This window comes from Salvia miltiorrhiza, chromosome 5 (assembly GCF_028751815.1).
Source record: "Salvia miltiorrhiza cultivar Shanhuang (shh) chromosome 5, IMPLAD_Smil_shh, whole genome shotgun sequence".
NCBI lineage: Eukaryota > Viridiplantae > Streptophyta > Magnoliopsida > Lamiales > Lamiaceae > Salvia > Salvia miltiorrhiza.
The window spans coordinates 32,363,903-32,379,589 of record NC_080391.1 but is presented as its reverse complement, the minus strand read 5'-3'; the positions used below and the strand labels follow the sequence as shown (position 1 = coordinate 32,379,589).

The 15,687-nt window shown below is 31.9% G+C and overlaps 1 protein-coding gene across 1 annotated transcript; it reads left to right on the top strand.

The window, feature by feature from the left end:
* Positions 1-349: 349 nt before the first annotated feature.
* On the top strand, positions 350-13,708 carry LOC130986866 (probable leucine-rich repeat receptor-like serine/threonine-protein kinase At3g14840). Its single transcript, XM_057910395.1, has 24 exons — positions 350-524; positions 619-787; positions 2,383-2,454; positions 6,878-6,949; positions 7,026-7,097; positions 7,184-7,255; positions 7,337-7,408; positions 7,479-7,550; positions 7,642-7,713; positions 7,794-7,865; positions 7,939-8,010; positions 8,759-8,824; positions 9,310-9,372; positions 9,505-9,567; positions 9,650-9,682; positions 9,772-9,809; positions 10,841-11,202; positions 11,288-11,486; positions 11,745-11,879; positions 12,091-12,209; positions 12,292-12,502; positions 12,594-12,831; positions 12,914-13,064; positions 13,146-13,708. The coding sequence occupies exons 1-24, from the start codon at positions 443-445 to the stop codon at positions 13,503-13,505; spliced, it is 2,937 nt and encodes a 978-aa protein (XP_057766378.1). The 5' UTR covers positions 350-442; the 3' UTR covers positions 13,506-13,708.
* Positions 13,709-15,687: the final 1,979 nt, after the last annotated feature.

The window sequence follows — 15,687 nt, the reverse complement described above, 5'->3', positions numbered from 1 at the left end:
TTAAAAAAAAAAACAAAATAGTATAATTTTACGGTAACGTATGTGGGTGGCCACAATGTGGCTGCAATGTGGCTGCATAGTAGCGTGTGGGTGGCCACAATGTGGCTGCATAGATTTATTGTTAGAATTTTACGGTAACGTATGTTTTACTTTAGAGACATAAATTGGTTGCATGCTGTCATTGTTAAGTACAAAGCATTTAATTGTCTTAATTAAGATCCATATTGGGTTGCTTCAAAAATGTAGTAAGTTTGAATTTTGTTTTTGAGTCGTCGCAAAGTCGTCGCATTTTTGCATATATTTGAAATTACATACATCTATAAAAACATAAACAACCCTCTCTTGGAATGCATATTAATTGTTCATGGGTTCTTGATCAGTTTTTCAAATTACAAAACCTTACGACATATATATCGATCTAATATCTATAAGTAATATAATAATGTTGTTGGCATCAAGGTTTATAGCGTTGATTTGGTTTGTGGGGTTTGCTTGTGTAGCAGCTCGTTTACCTGCTCAAGAATGTAAGTCTATTATATATTCACACCGACACCCACACATGATTAATGCTCTAATCCCAATTTTGTAATAATGAATATTCCTTTTGTTGGATAATAGTGGAATCATTGTCGGTGGTAGCAAGGAGGCTGGGGAAGAGGGATTGGGATTTCAATGGCGTAGTTGATCCATGCTTAGGGCTGCCTTGGTGGGATAATACTACTAAAGGTGGACTAAATTGCAGCTGCATCCCCTCTGGGAATGTTACTACTTGTCACGTTATCGAGATGTCAGTCACTCTACTCTTCCCTTCTCATCTCTTATTTGCTAATTCTACCATATATATTCCTGCAAGTGCAACTCAAACAAATTCATCGTTACACTCAACCGATGTGTATGTCGTTGTCGACAAATAGAATACTACGTACTCTATCATTAACTCTGTCGTTATTTCTCGATACAAAGATAATTCGTCGTTGTTTTACTTGAATTATGCCAATGTTCGCGTAAACTGTACTAGTACCTTTATGGGTACTTTATTGAATCATGAAAATATCACAAAAATTTATGTTAATATTAATTAAAATATAGTAGTTGTTTCTCCACTGAAATTATTCAGCGGTTTTTAGAAATTATATTCTCAATTTTATTTTTTAATTATTCAAAAATCTCAATTTTCTCAGTGTTTTACAAAAAATTACCTCAACTTTCGTTTTCTATTAGAAACTTTCTAACTTTTTGCATTTTTTAAATAATATTTCGCCATACAAACTTCAACGAGCGTATCGTAAGATTCTTAATTAGGTGAAACGATGTCGTCTTATTGGAAGAGGTGCAAAAGAAAAACATTCCACCGAAAATTCAGCTAGGCTACTCATCATTTCGTCGTCGAATGTAATACAATGGGACAATTTCAAAAAACTTCGAAACTTAGGGGGTTTTGAATAAAAAGTAAAAGTTGAGAACCACTTTTGAAAAACGATGAAAATTTGGGACACAAAACATGATTAACCCGTCTTTTTGTTGATGAACAAAAGGTCATGTATTTTTTAATAAAAAAAATACTTCTTCCTTCCACCAAAAATGACGCACATTCTTTGAGCACTGATTTTAATAAAATGAGTGATTAATGGAGAAAAGGTCTCATCATTGTATAAAATGAGTGATTGAGATTGAATTAAAGATGATTTTTTTTTAATAAGGGGTGTTTGTAAGAATAAAATATAAGAAAAAGAGGTGGATTCATGTACTAAAATGGAAAGTGCCCCATTTTTTATGGACGTTAAATATATTAATTGTGCCCTATATTTTGTGGACGGAGAAAGTATTAATTAAAAATAAAAATTTAATTTACTTTCTATGTTTAAAGGTGATTAACCACCCCCTCCCCCCAAAAAAACAAAAACAAATAGTGTTAATTAAATTGACCTATGTTTATAGGTGATTAACCACCCCCTCCCCTCCCCCCCAAAAAAAAACAATAACAAATAGTGTTAATTAAATTGACCTATTGGTGGGATGCATGCATAGCTTTGAGGTGAAAATGTATACAAATCAAATCGGACTAACGCCAATATATTATATTATACATCAAACATACATATGTTGATTTAGCGGTAGGTGATTAATATTTAAGATTTGAGATTTTGGGTTCAAATCTATCGTAGTGTAATTTTAATTTTTTTATTTAATTATGCAATTTATATATAAAAAAATACATACGTAGTCCAAAAAATTAAAACAAAATAATATAACCAAAAGATGCTATAAATTTGTGTATATCTGAACGTTGAATGTATTCATTTTTAATTAGAATTCATCAATTTTTAATTTAAATATATTAGGATACAATTAAGTAAAACATCATGTTGTCCCCCATTGCAGTATTTTGAAGAAGCAGAATCTTAATGGGTCACTCCCGAAAGAGCTGGTCGGACTCCCTTCGCTCCAAGTCATGTAAGTATCACACAATGTTTCTCAACCAATCAATTATCACAAAAAATCAAAATTTTGGAAAAGAAAAAAAAAAAAAAAAAAGGAAACAAAAATAGTTGTCTCGAGACCAATCACGTGAAACAACTTATATAACAAAACTTTCACATAATAATTATAAAAAATAATAATAATAATAATAAAAACAAAACAAAACAAAACAAAAATAAGATTGTGGCATAATGAATAGAGTGCATTATCTTCTTTTCATTGATCTGAGTTTGAACCTCACTAGCAATAATAAAAGGCTTCATCATCCAACTGATAAGGTGTTGATTATTTTAGTATTTTTTTAAAATATTTGTTTACAATTTATATTTTCACATTACAATAAAGTACTTATTCCGTCCCATGTCTCATTACATTTGAGCACGCATGTTAAGAAAGTATGTAATTAGTTATAAAGTGAGTTGATAGAAATTATTTAAATATTATGTATAGAGAGAGAATATATATGTTGTGAAAAAATGAACAAGACATTTGTAATGAGATATTCTATTATGAAAAATGAGACATTTGTAATGAAACGGAGAGAGAGAGTATATAATAATGTAAATGAAAACTTCATGACCCAATATATAAGTTGTTGATTTATTAATCTAGAGGTACTAGTCAATACCTAGTTGATGTACTTATTTATTTATTTATTTATTTTTTCACAAAAGCTTGTGATACTTTTGATGAAATCAAATAAAACTTTTATAATAGATAAGATGTTCATTAAAATCAAATAAGATTTTTATTAGCGGATAAGGTGTTGATTATTTTAGTGCTTATTAATTTTATAGTTTTTTTTTTTTTTACAATTTATCTTCTCACTTTATAAATAAACTAGCATATAATAACATTAATAAAAGTTTCATGGCCCAATGGATAAAGTGTTGATTTATAAATCTAGAGGTAATAGGTTTAATTCTTAGCTGAGGTAATTTTTATATATTACTCCCTCCGTTTCACTTCAATAGGCTCATTTCTTTTGGGCATAGTAATTAAGAAAACTTACTTTTTAGTAGGAAAGTGGTAGTAAAGTGGTGTGGTCCACACCAATTAAGTACAAACTTTTTTACCCAAAAAGAAAAATGAGCCTATTGGAGTGGAACGGATGAAGTATTTTTTCTCACAAAAAACTTGTGATACTTTTTATGAAATTAAAATAAGACTTTATTAACACCAAATAAGACCTTTTTAATAACAAATAAGACTTTAAGACATTTTATTTATAAATTGGACTTTGTTTAAATGTAAATAAAACTTTTCATAAAATCAATTAAGATTTTACAAAATTAATTAAGACTTTTACTTGAATGTAACTTTTTTTTTATGAAATCAAATAAATTTTTTATTAATAACAAATATAAGACTTTAAGATTTTTTATTTGTAAATGAAACTTTTTGCTTGAATGTAAATAATATCAAAAAGTGAAACAAAAAATATATCAAAATTGTTACTTATGAATGGAGCCAATATTGATATGATTTGGAGGTGGTCTTGGGTACAACCATGCGTACCGTACAATCGGGTTGACCCGCATCTTGATCTAAACCCGCATCCCAACCAAAATCATGTAAATGACAATATTCACTTATACAAATGACATTGTCTGTAATTGAAACTATTATGTTATACAAGTGACACTGCGTATAAAATACACTATAATATTGTAAAAGTCACTGTGTATAATTGACACTATTCAGAAATATAAATGACACTTCCTGTAATTGACACTATAAAATTGTAAATGACACTATAATATTTTTATGACATTATAACATTTTAAAATATTACAGTGTCATTTATATAACCTAATATTGTCAATTATAGGCAGTGTCATTTGTATAACCGAATAGTGTCATTTACATGATTTGGATCAGGATGCTAGTTTGAATCTGGATGCGGGTCAATGTCTGAGTACGAATAAACCTGTTTGTACGATACACCCAGTTATACTTTCGTGTATGATTTGAAGCACAATTAATTTCTCCATTTTCTTGCCCAATTCAATATTTGAAGCACAAATTCTACTTCTCATCGAATCGTCATTATTCAAATTTAAGATATTATAAATATTTTCTATTTATTTTTTACACCATTTGAATCTAATACTTCCTTCGTTCACCAAACATTTTTGGTGCACACAAGTTTTAATAAAAATTATGGTGATCTTTATATGGTGGAGAAAGGACTCCACCAAAATTTGAAATTAACGGTTGAGATTGAATTAAGGATGATTTTTTTGTAAATAATAAGTGTTTGTAAAGATAAAAAGATAAGAAAAAGTGGTGGGGTGAGGTCATGTCTTAAAATGAAAAATATCATAATTTTTGTGGACACCCAAAACAACAAAATTGTCATACTTTTTCACTTCGTGGATGGAGGGAGTATGCATTAGGATAAAAGTAAAATAATTTAAGTCTAGATTAAGTCATTAATAAAGTATAGAAAATAGAGATTACTTTAAGAGCATTAATAATAATTACTAACACCGATGATAAATTCTAATAATTTAGAATGTTTACTTTGCATAATTAATAAAATACATGATTGAATATTTTTATTCTTAATAATATTATTTTTTTTGAAGAGTGGATTTTGAAAATAGCCACTTTGGAATAATAAATTTAAAATTTGCCCACTAAGATAAAAAAAAAATTAAAAATTAGTCACGCTTACCATTTTACCCTTGCATATAAAAATTTAAAAATTATCCACGCATTCACACACAATCGAATTCACAATCAACATTCATTTTAGTTGTGATCTCAAGTAGTCGTGAATTTGAGTTTTAAAGTTTCAATTCACAACTAAAAATAGTGTTAGTCGTGAATTCAAGTTTTAAAACGTGAATTCACAACTATAAAATATTGTTAGTCATGAATTCAAGTTTTAAAATTCAAATTCACGACTACTTGAATTCACAACTAACAATAGAGTTGGTTGTGAATCCGATATTTAAAACTCGAATTCACAACTAACACTAGCAATTCAGTTGTGAATTCATCAAACTTGTTGTGAATTCTAATTTTAAAACTCGAATTCATAACCAAAACAACTAGGTGTGAATTCAAACTTTCAAACTCGAATTCACAACCAACACTAACGATTTAGTTGTGAATTCATAGATCTAGTTGTGAATTCAAGAACATTAATCAATTTTCAATCCCCCAGCCACAAGAAGTCGCCGAAAAAGGGGAGAAAGAGAGAGAGAGAGAGCTGATTCCTCAAATGTCTAATATTATCTTCTGAAAGTGAATTCATCAAATTAATACCTTTAACCATGGTATTCGCCACATCAAATATCAATATCAATACCTTTTGAGTTCGAAAGGAAAGGAGCATCACGCATCATCGCACAAACTCATTTTGTGAGTTTTATGAAAGCGAGACTGCACTCGCAGTTAGATGACTATTTTCAAACGAACAAATGAAATGATTTTTATGAATTTACAAGTAAGAAAAGTCCATAATAAAGTGGATCTTATTTACATCAACTCCACTAAGAATCAGTCCATGAGAGAGAGTGATGGAAGAGAGAGAGCGAGAGAGAGAGAGAGAGGGAGAGAGAGAGAGACCGTGTGTACATAGAGATAAAGAGGAAAAAAAGAGAGAGTGTATGTACAGAAAAAGAGAGAGGAGATCTGTTGTGATTTTTTTTTTTTAAATGTGTAGTGTATTTTTTGTGATGATGTTTTTGTGGGTAATTTCTTAATTTTAATCTTCATTTAACACACAAAAATGGCTATTATTTAAATTTTTTATTTGAGTGGGTAAATTTTTAATTTACTATAAGAAATAGGCTAGTTTGATATGTTGACTCTTTTTTCAGTCTCATTCTTTCAATAAGATAAGAATCAATCAAAAGTAATTTAAATAATAGAAATAATTAAGGGTATTAGCATATCTCAAAGTTTCAATACATCAATGTAAACAACGAATTAACCTTATTATTTTTATCTATCAAAGCTAATTTTTCAAAATAAATAATCATGATTGTCTTATCTTTGAATGATAAATTTATCATGAAAAAAGAAGGGATAGTAAACTTTTTTCCATTAAAATCACTTACTTTTCCTTTATTTTCCACAAAAAAAGAATTTCATTATTTTTCATTGCTTCTTTTCACTTTCTTCATTTTCATGTGATAATATAATTTAGTTTTCAAATGAAAAAAAATAAATGAGAAATGATGAAATTTTTTCTTTGTGAAAAATAAGGAAAAAAGAATAAGGATTTTGAAAAAAAAAATTACTATTATTTTAAATTTTTTATAATAAATTTATCAAACAAACACTATAGCCCATCTAAATAAATTGATTTGTTATTAGAAGATTAGAGTGAATAGGTTATTGATGAATATATTCACACACATAACTGTCTGAGTTTGGACAGTGACCTGAGTCGGAACTACCTCGACGGCATCCTCCCTCCAGAATGGGGTTCCATGGAATCACTTTGGAAAATGTAAGAGTTCGCTGCTGTTTCTGTATTCCATCTCCTCTCCCAAAATCAATTGATGATGCTTTAATTAATACTGCAGTGCTGTTCTGGGAAACCGTCTCACGGGTCCAATTCCAAAAGAACTTGCCAAAATCTCTGCACTCGAAGAACTGTACCAATCTTTTACCATAAATTATTCTTCTACTTGATATGCTGTGTTTATGGAATTTTTGCAATTCAATTTTTCTTGCTATCAAGGGTGTTGGAGGCTAATCAGTTTACAGGAGGTATCCCTCCGGAGTTTGGGGATCTTCCTCGATTTAGAAAATTGTAACTCTACTTGTCTCCTACCTCATTATATTTATATTATGAAGATATAATTAGTCTCTAACTGCACCTGCACCCATGTAGCCAGCTTACCTCCAACAATTTAACTGGAGACTTACCCGCAAGCCTAGCAAAACTCAACACTTTGGAAGCTTTGTAAGTTTCTTAATTCCCCCTTGATTTTACATCTCAATTCTTGATTTTTCTTCATATCGTTTGCCTGCAGTCTAATTAGCGACAACAACTTCACAGGAAGCATACCAAATTATATTCAGAACTGGTCAAATATCAAAAGATTGTAAGGCATTTGGTGGTTTGATGATATGTTCATTCACTTTTGGGATTTTTTTCATTAATGCTTCAACTTTGAACTTGAATCAATATCTCAGAGAGATTCAGGCTAGTGGTCTCAGTGGACCCATCCCTTCCAACCTTTTGTTTCTAACCAACTTAACAGACTTGTAAGTATCTATCAAAATGAAAGAACATTTTCCTTTGTCAATGAGACTTAATATCTGTGGTTTGTGATTCTGCACTGCAGAAGAATCAGTGACCTTAATGGGGGTCAGTCAGCTTTTCCGAATATTAGTACCTCAACTAGTTGGGATCAAGTGTGAGTGCAATAGTTGCTCATTGCTTTATCGGAAAATAAGTCATTTCTGTTAATCATTGGATCTTATTTGCAGGATATTCAGGAGTTGCAATATTGTGGGGGAACTACCGACCTTTCTTGAAAAACTTGATTTCAACGATTCTCTGTTAGTATAATGTTTTTTGGTGGTTTTATTTATTATTTTTTATATTATTGGAAGCTAAAATACATTTTCTTTTAGTGAAAGTTGATGGAATTTTAGTAATCTATTTCGAATCCTAACATTTAGGCATATTTGCTTTCATCCTTGGATGTCCGCACAAATTATTTCAATGTATCATGTAAGTATTTATGGTAATAGATTGTAAATTGTTTGTAGTGTATTTTGATATTTTATTTCAAAACAGAGTCTTTTTCCCCTTGTAGGAAAACTATTTATTAGAGCAAACTCCCTGCAACATATCAAGATATCAGATGATGAAAATATTATTCTGAGACAGTATAATAAGAAAATACTTGTTTCCATCTTCAGAGAAGGAATGAAATAAATCTGGCTTAAATTAATGTTTTCCTTAAATCTCATAAACTTTTCCTACATATGCTGTCTTTGGTGTTCTGAATTGAGGCCATTTTGTTCTATATGAATATAAAAACTTTGTTTGTTTGTCATATCAGTAAAACTTTCAAGTTATCGTGATAGTTAACTGACAAGTCAACAACAAAACCTTAAGCTTCAGTTGTCTTGTTCTGATTGTTAAGCAAGGTTTGGAATGATTTGTTGGCTGACAATGGTAAATATTGCAACTTACCAGCATTTTAATGTGAAATGAAATATATAACAATTTTATTCCTTACTACGCCATATTGTCCTACTTTTCTTTTCATTCCTTTAAATACCATCATTTCTTGTGCAGAGATTTGAGTTTCAACAACTTAACAGGACCAATTCGTCCAGGTCTTGGTGGTCAAAGAGGCGACATGTAAGAGTTTAATTGACAACTTTTAGCAATGCTTATATTTGACTGATTTGAGAAACTACCAAATAAAGATTCAATGCATTCAAAGAGTAATGCTTTTATTTCAATGTTATGATGTTTCATATGGTGTAGTTGGCAATAGGGGCTGGTGGTTGGTAATTATATAGCTCAACTTTCATCATTTGATGTGGTTTCTTTGTCTCTTAATTCATGTATACTTTGAGCGTTGGAATTCTGAATTCAAAATTTTGGTGTTGGTTTACACATAGTGGTTATATAACACAAGCCTACTAACTACTTAGTTCAACTGTTCATCTCAGATTTACCTGGATAATAGTTTATCTGCACCCAATTTGGTCCTTTTTATTCTATACATATAAAATCATATACTTGTGTGAAGGGGTCCTTCTGATACTAAACAAATATCGTTGCAAAAATTATTCAGTTTAGAACTATTGAATTGCTAACTCGAGATGTTCATTTTCCAGCTACCTAACTAGGAACTTCCTTAATGGGAAGGTGCCACAATTGATGGAAGAAAATGCGAAAATGTGAGGTTCCCTTTCCATCCAGAACTTAACGCAACCTGATATTTCCCACTCATCATAGCAGTGAAATGCTAATTTCATGCTCAAAACCCATATAGCAATGTAGTTAATTGAAAACTTACAATTTGGTTGCAGCGACCTATCCTACAACAACTTCACATCAGTAAGTCCAGAACCAAATTGTGCGCAAAACAGCCCGTGAGATTACTAATGCTCATCTTTTTGTGGATACTGTGTCTGGATTTTCCATACTGACTTAGATATCACCAATTCTTTTCAGAAACTTGTTTGCCAATGCAAATGGAAGCACTTTGTGAGTTACTGGTTTATATTTGATGCATTTTCATTTAACATCTCATCATTTAATGTAACATGAACCTTAATATCACAATCTTTTGGCAGTGGTACTTTCTATTGCGTAACACAGAAATGCAAGCCAGGTAAGTGACCATTCAGTTGTACATAGAGGGAATTGATTAAATAGCTAGTTCCTGAAATCTATCATGTTGAGCTCGTCCATAACTTTTGCCCTCTAAAAAAAGTTGTGCAGTTTGGGATAAATGAACTGACTTGGCAGATAAAATTTTGAAACGTTTCCTGATAAGCATTGAAGACGCTAAGCTTTATTGGATATTTCTCGAGTGCTTTCTTTTTTCTCTTTTAAGATCTTACAAGTAATATCAAATATAGTACCATCTCAATGAGTGTGAGGGCTTCCAGAGATGGATAGAGTTACCCTAGAGTTTCATAGTAATAACCTTAGGCAAGTTGAGACAATTGATCTTTGCCTAGCACCGATTCGCCTTCTTGTAAATCTTATGGAAGATGATTACAAAGACTAATCAACTAGTTATCCTTGAAGATCAAAGACACCTCCTTAGCAAACTAAAAGTTAGTTCATGATTAAGAATTGATGGCTCTTAAATGGTGCTTCTTATATCAAGAATACTATTACAAAAGTAAAATTTCATGTTTTCGCTCATTTATTCCTTCTTTTCATATGGAATGATATCTACTTTTTCCTTAGGTCAATTAATAGTATATAGAGGTGCTTGGTATGATGGAATAAAGGAGGGAATGGAATGGTGATTCCTACCTCCACTCCATTCCTTTGCTTGGTATAATGTTTTATTAGGAATCACCATTCCCACTAGATTAGGCATAGTCATTCCTTCCTATACCTGTGGTAATAGTCATTTCATTCCTCCCTCCATTCTATTCCCCTCATTCCATTCCATCATACCAGGCACTCCCTTACTGTAGGATAGACATTGAAGAATGACAATTATAAATTATATATAATTTTAAAAGAAAAAGTTTTTGTTTTTATTTTTTGGGAATCAAGCCATTAAGGTAGTTTGTGTAACGTACTGAGGATATTTGTATGCCTTGTGGCTCTTTAAAATGCTAGTTTTGTATTTCAAGTGTAAGAAAAATATTCAAAATTCATAGCATTTCTTTTTTCTCTCAGACGAATTCTACTCTTTCCATATAAACTGTGGAAGCGACAGAATCTTTGGTGATTATGAAGCAGATTCGAATACTGGAAACTTCCACCAAGATTCAAACTGGGGATTCAGCAGCACGGGCCAATTTTGGAATTCAGATAAATATGGAAAGATTCTTATTTATAAATCAGTCAACTTAAGCATCTCAGGGCCGGAATCTGATCTCTACTCGAGCGCACGCCTTTCCCCACTGTCATTAACTTATTATGGATTTTGTTTGAGAAATGGAAAGTACACAGTGAACCTTCACTTTGCGGAGATCATGTTTACTAACGACACAACTTACGCAAGTCTGGGAAGGCGTATATTTGATATTTATATTCAGGTACTCATCCAACTTTACGTATTGATATGAAAAAAAATTATTTCCCAAATTCATTCTTGATGGTTTTTAAAATAAATAAATTCAGGGAATTCGCGTTGAAAAGGATTTCAACATTGAGAATAGAGCAGGTGGAGTCAACAAGCCCATAAAGATCCCCTATCCTGCATTTGTTGATGATCACACCTTGGAGATCCGCTTCTACTGGGCTGGAAAAGGAACAATGTCTCTTCCTGAAAGATCCGTATATGGGCCTCTCATTTCAGCCATATCTGTCACTCATGATAGTAAGTTTGATTTGGTTCTAGAGATAGAGCACTCCAAAAAAAACAAAACTAAAAAGAAAAACTCATTTTCTTAACCCTCTCATTTCCTTGGTTGCACGCGAAATTACCAGTTTTCTTACTAATTCCAAAGGTTCAAATATGTTCTGGCATTCATTAAAATCTTACTGCAGCCTTTTACAGTTTACATATCTGATGATAACCAATAAAGAGATTACATTTGCATTTCATCTTACCCTATCCATATATCAATTTGTCCAGCTTATAAGCCTGGAAGCGGCATCTCGACAGGAGCTAAAGTTGGTATAGTAATGGCAATTATTTTCGCACTCGTTATGCTTTTGGGTATTCTGAGGTGGAAGGGCTGTTTGGGGGGCAAATACTCGATGCATCATGGTAATGGAATTTTCGGACACAGTCCTACCAGCTTTTATGTTCAAGTGGTGTCTGGATCTAATTTTTATGTGTGCAAATTTATCAGTCCAGTATTTAACAAATGTGATGTGAATTGTGATTCACATGTTAATTAACTTGTAGTCGAAAAATTAGATAGGGTTTGTATGCAGTTGGGTAAATTGCTCTTAGATTTACATGGAGCTTCTTGCAGATTTGAAGGGCCTTGACCTTCAGACTGGGTCATTTACCCTAAGGCAAATTAGAGCTGCCACAAACAATTTCGATCGTGCTAATAAGATTGGAGAAGGTGGATTTGGTCCTGTTTATAAGGTGATAACAATACATATTTGTTATAATATGAATTTTTCTCATTCATTTTGCTGGAAAATATGAAGTACTTGTATATTTGAAGGGCATTCTGTTAGATGGAACCATCATTGCTGTGAAGCAGCTTTCTTCCAAATCAAAGCAAGGGAACCGAGAATTTGTGAATGAAATAGGCATGATTTCCGCTTTACAACATCCTCATCTTGTTAAGCTGTACGGATGCTGCATTGAAGGAAACCAGTTGTTGCTTATCTACGAGTATTTGGAAAATAATTGCCTTGCTCGTGCATTATTCGGTAAGTTTATATGACAACTTTAACGTTATTACTTGTATTTTTGGGGTTAATGAAAAAGGTCATCCATTTTGTTTATTTCTAATTATAACAGGTCCGGTAGAACACCAATTGCATTTGGATTGGGCAACGAGGCATAGGATCTGCATTGGAATAGCAAGAGGTTTGGCTTACCTCCACGAAGAATCGAGACTGAAAATTGTCCATCGTGATATCAAGGCTACTAATGTGCTTCTTGATAAAAATCTAGTCCCTAAAATATCTGATTTTGGGCTTGCCAAGCTGGATGAAGAGGATAACACCCATATAAGCACGCGCATTGCTGGAACTTTGTGAGCAATCAATCAATACTTGTCTCTGCTACAATTCAATACAAAAACCAAAACTTATTTGTTATATATGATAACTTGTCAGTGGATACATGGCACCTGAATATGCAATGCGAGGATATTTGACGGACAAAGCTGATGTATACAGCTTCGGAGTTGTTGTTTTGGAAATCGTCAGTGGGAGGAGCAACAGTAGCATCAGGCCTAAGGAGGATAGCTTTTATCTTCTTGATTGGGTAAACATCACATAAATTTGCATTTCTTTCCTTGAAGATTTCATGATGAGTTGATTTGAGCTTTTTTATGCTTTCACTCAGGCAAATTCCTTAAAGGCGAGAGGGAACGTGTTAGAGCTAGTCGACCCAAGATTAGAGTTGGACGTGAACAAGGAAGAGATCGGTAGAGCTATCAATGTGGCGCTCATTTGCACGCATGTTGTAGCTGCAGAAAGGCCAAGTATGTCAGCTGTAGTAAGCATACTCGAGGGGAAAGATGGTATTTCGCAGTTTGTTTCTGAGTCGATCATCCCGATTGATAAGACGAAAGCTGGTGAAGTGGAAATGAATGCATTTGAGAGTGTTTCCATAGATAAGCCATGGAGTGGTTCTTCAACTTCTGCTGATGATCTCTATCCACTTGCCCCCGATACAAACTATTGGGAGAAGAGAGGTTTTTAGAGGAAACTTTCTCTCAAAATTTAACTATCTTGTTCAATTTTGCTGTTGCAAATGCATGTATTCAATTTGTATCCTGACATTCCTCATTTTTCACGATACTTGTTTAGGGCTTCCACAACAATTTTTTAGGGTTACATGCATCTAAATTCATGAACTTTAGTAAAAATTCATTTTTAATACGAATTTTCAAAAATTCATTTCTATACACCAACTTTCGGATCCTGTTCAATTTTAATAACAAATACTAACGTGTAAGCTCACTACCCTCACTACGTTAAATTGTTGTATGTTTTACTTTTAGTTTTTATCTTCAGCATTGTTAAACTGTCATAAACCAGCACACAAACACTCAGCATTGCAAAACTCAGGTTAAGCTCGAAACTGTATTTTCACCTTACTCAACAGACTTAAGTTGTTGATAATACTGAATATTGATTAAGCTAAAAACTTAAACTTAAAGATTTTCAAAATACGTGAGTAGCTTAACCATCACATGTTGGAAAAAGTCTATGTTTTGAATGATACAAAAACCCTGATGATGACCATACCTACTGTATAAAAGAATTTCGGTTCACTAGTTTGGAACATTTCTCTTTACTTAACAGATTCTTGGCCAAGGGGAAACATGCTCAACAAGGATGATGATGCAACTGATTCAGATCAAAATGTTTCTAGCTAAAGTGCAATAAGCTGATATCTAAGTCAAGGATCTCTGTATGACATTTTGTGAAAGAAGACTTAAGAAAATTCTTTGAAGATCAAAGCTACTAGAAGACCCAAAATTGCCCTAAGTTTAAACGAAAGACTTTGCCTATACAGGTGGACTTACTTTCCAAATGTATGATTGAGTTATTAAGCTCTAAATGTTTCATTGAAATGCAAACTGTTTATCCAATAAAATATTTTTGTGCACTCTGCTCTGTTTCAGGCTCGCATAAGTTAATCAATTGAAGTTCTCTTATGACCTAACACAATGTTTGAGAATCGTGTACACATGCTAGCAAAATGGAAAAATTAATAATTGAGTAATTTTAGTACAAATTTTAAAGTTGGTGTGCAAATTAAAATGAGAATATTTTAAAAGTTTGATAATATATATATATATATATATATATATAGAAATTAACATATAATTTTATACATTTAATTTGATTGTAATACCACATAATTATTATTGAATTTATTAATTTTATAAATTACATTAAAATCAAAGTTCAATTTATTCTTTTTATTAATTATTTGGAGTGAATACGTTAACCAAATCCTATGTATATATATTATTTTTTTATAAATATGAACATTAACATTTGTAAGCTTAAATAGTTAGATAAGCTCGTAAAAAGCTTCAACCCGATCAATTAGGGGGTGTTTGGCTAAGCTTATTTTAAAGAGCTTATAAGATGTAATTTTTAAGAGCTTATAAGTTGTCAAAGTTTTTGGATAATTAAACTTATAAGCTAGAGAGAGAAAATCGAATAAAAATGAACTTGAATGGTATTTTTTTTAAAATAATAGTAAATTATAGTTGAAAAATATTTGTAAAAAGATTATTGCATATGAGATTATAAAAAAATAAGTTGGGGTATAGGAACTTATATTTTGGGAGCTTATAAGCTCTTAGAGCTTATTTGGAGCTTATAAGCTGTTTAGGAGCTTATTATGCCAAACACTTTGAAGGAGCTTATAAGCTGTTTTGAGGAGTTTATAAGCTCAGCCGAACACCCTCTAACTCTGATATATAGATAATCAATCAGGCTTAATTAGTCCTAACTTCTACAACTATCCGAGATATTTACATCCCGAACTTTCAGCATTTTTCATAAAATGTCCCGAACTTTTATTTTCTCCTAAAAAGTCCCGAACTTTCAACTTTTTTCATAAAATGTCCCGCTTGGTGACAGAAAGATAACTTATCTCGCGTGGATGAAACACTTTGAAAATCTTCATTGTTGAAAAACCATATTAGGAACCACTGTGGGTGGAAAATATTAAAGTTCGAGATTTTTTGTCACCTTTCCATCACCGAATTTTGTATAGCAGGACATTTTATGGAAAAAGTTGAAAGTTCAGGACTTTTTAGGAGAATATGAAAGTTCGGGACATTTTATAGAAAATACTGAAAGCTCGGGACATAAAACACTATTAACCAAAAAAATTATTACATTCAAAGAAAGGAAAAACA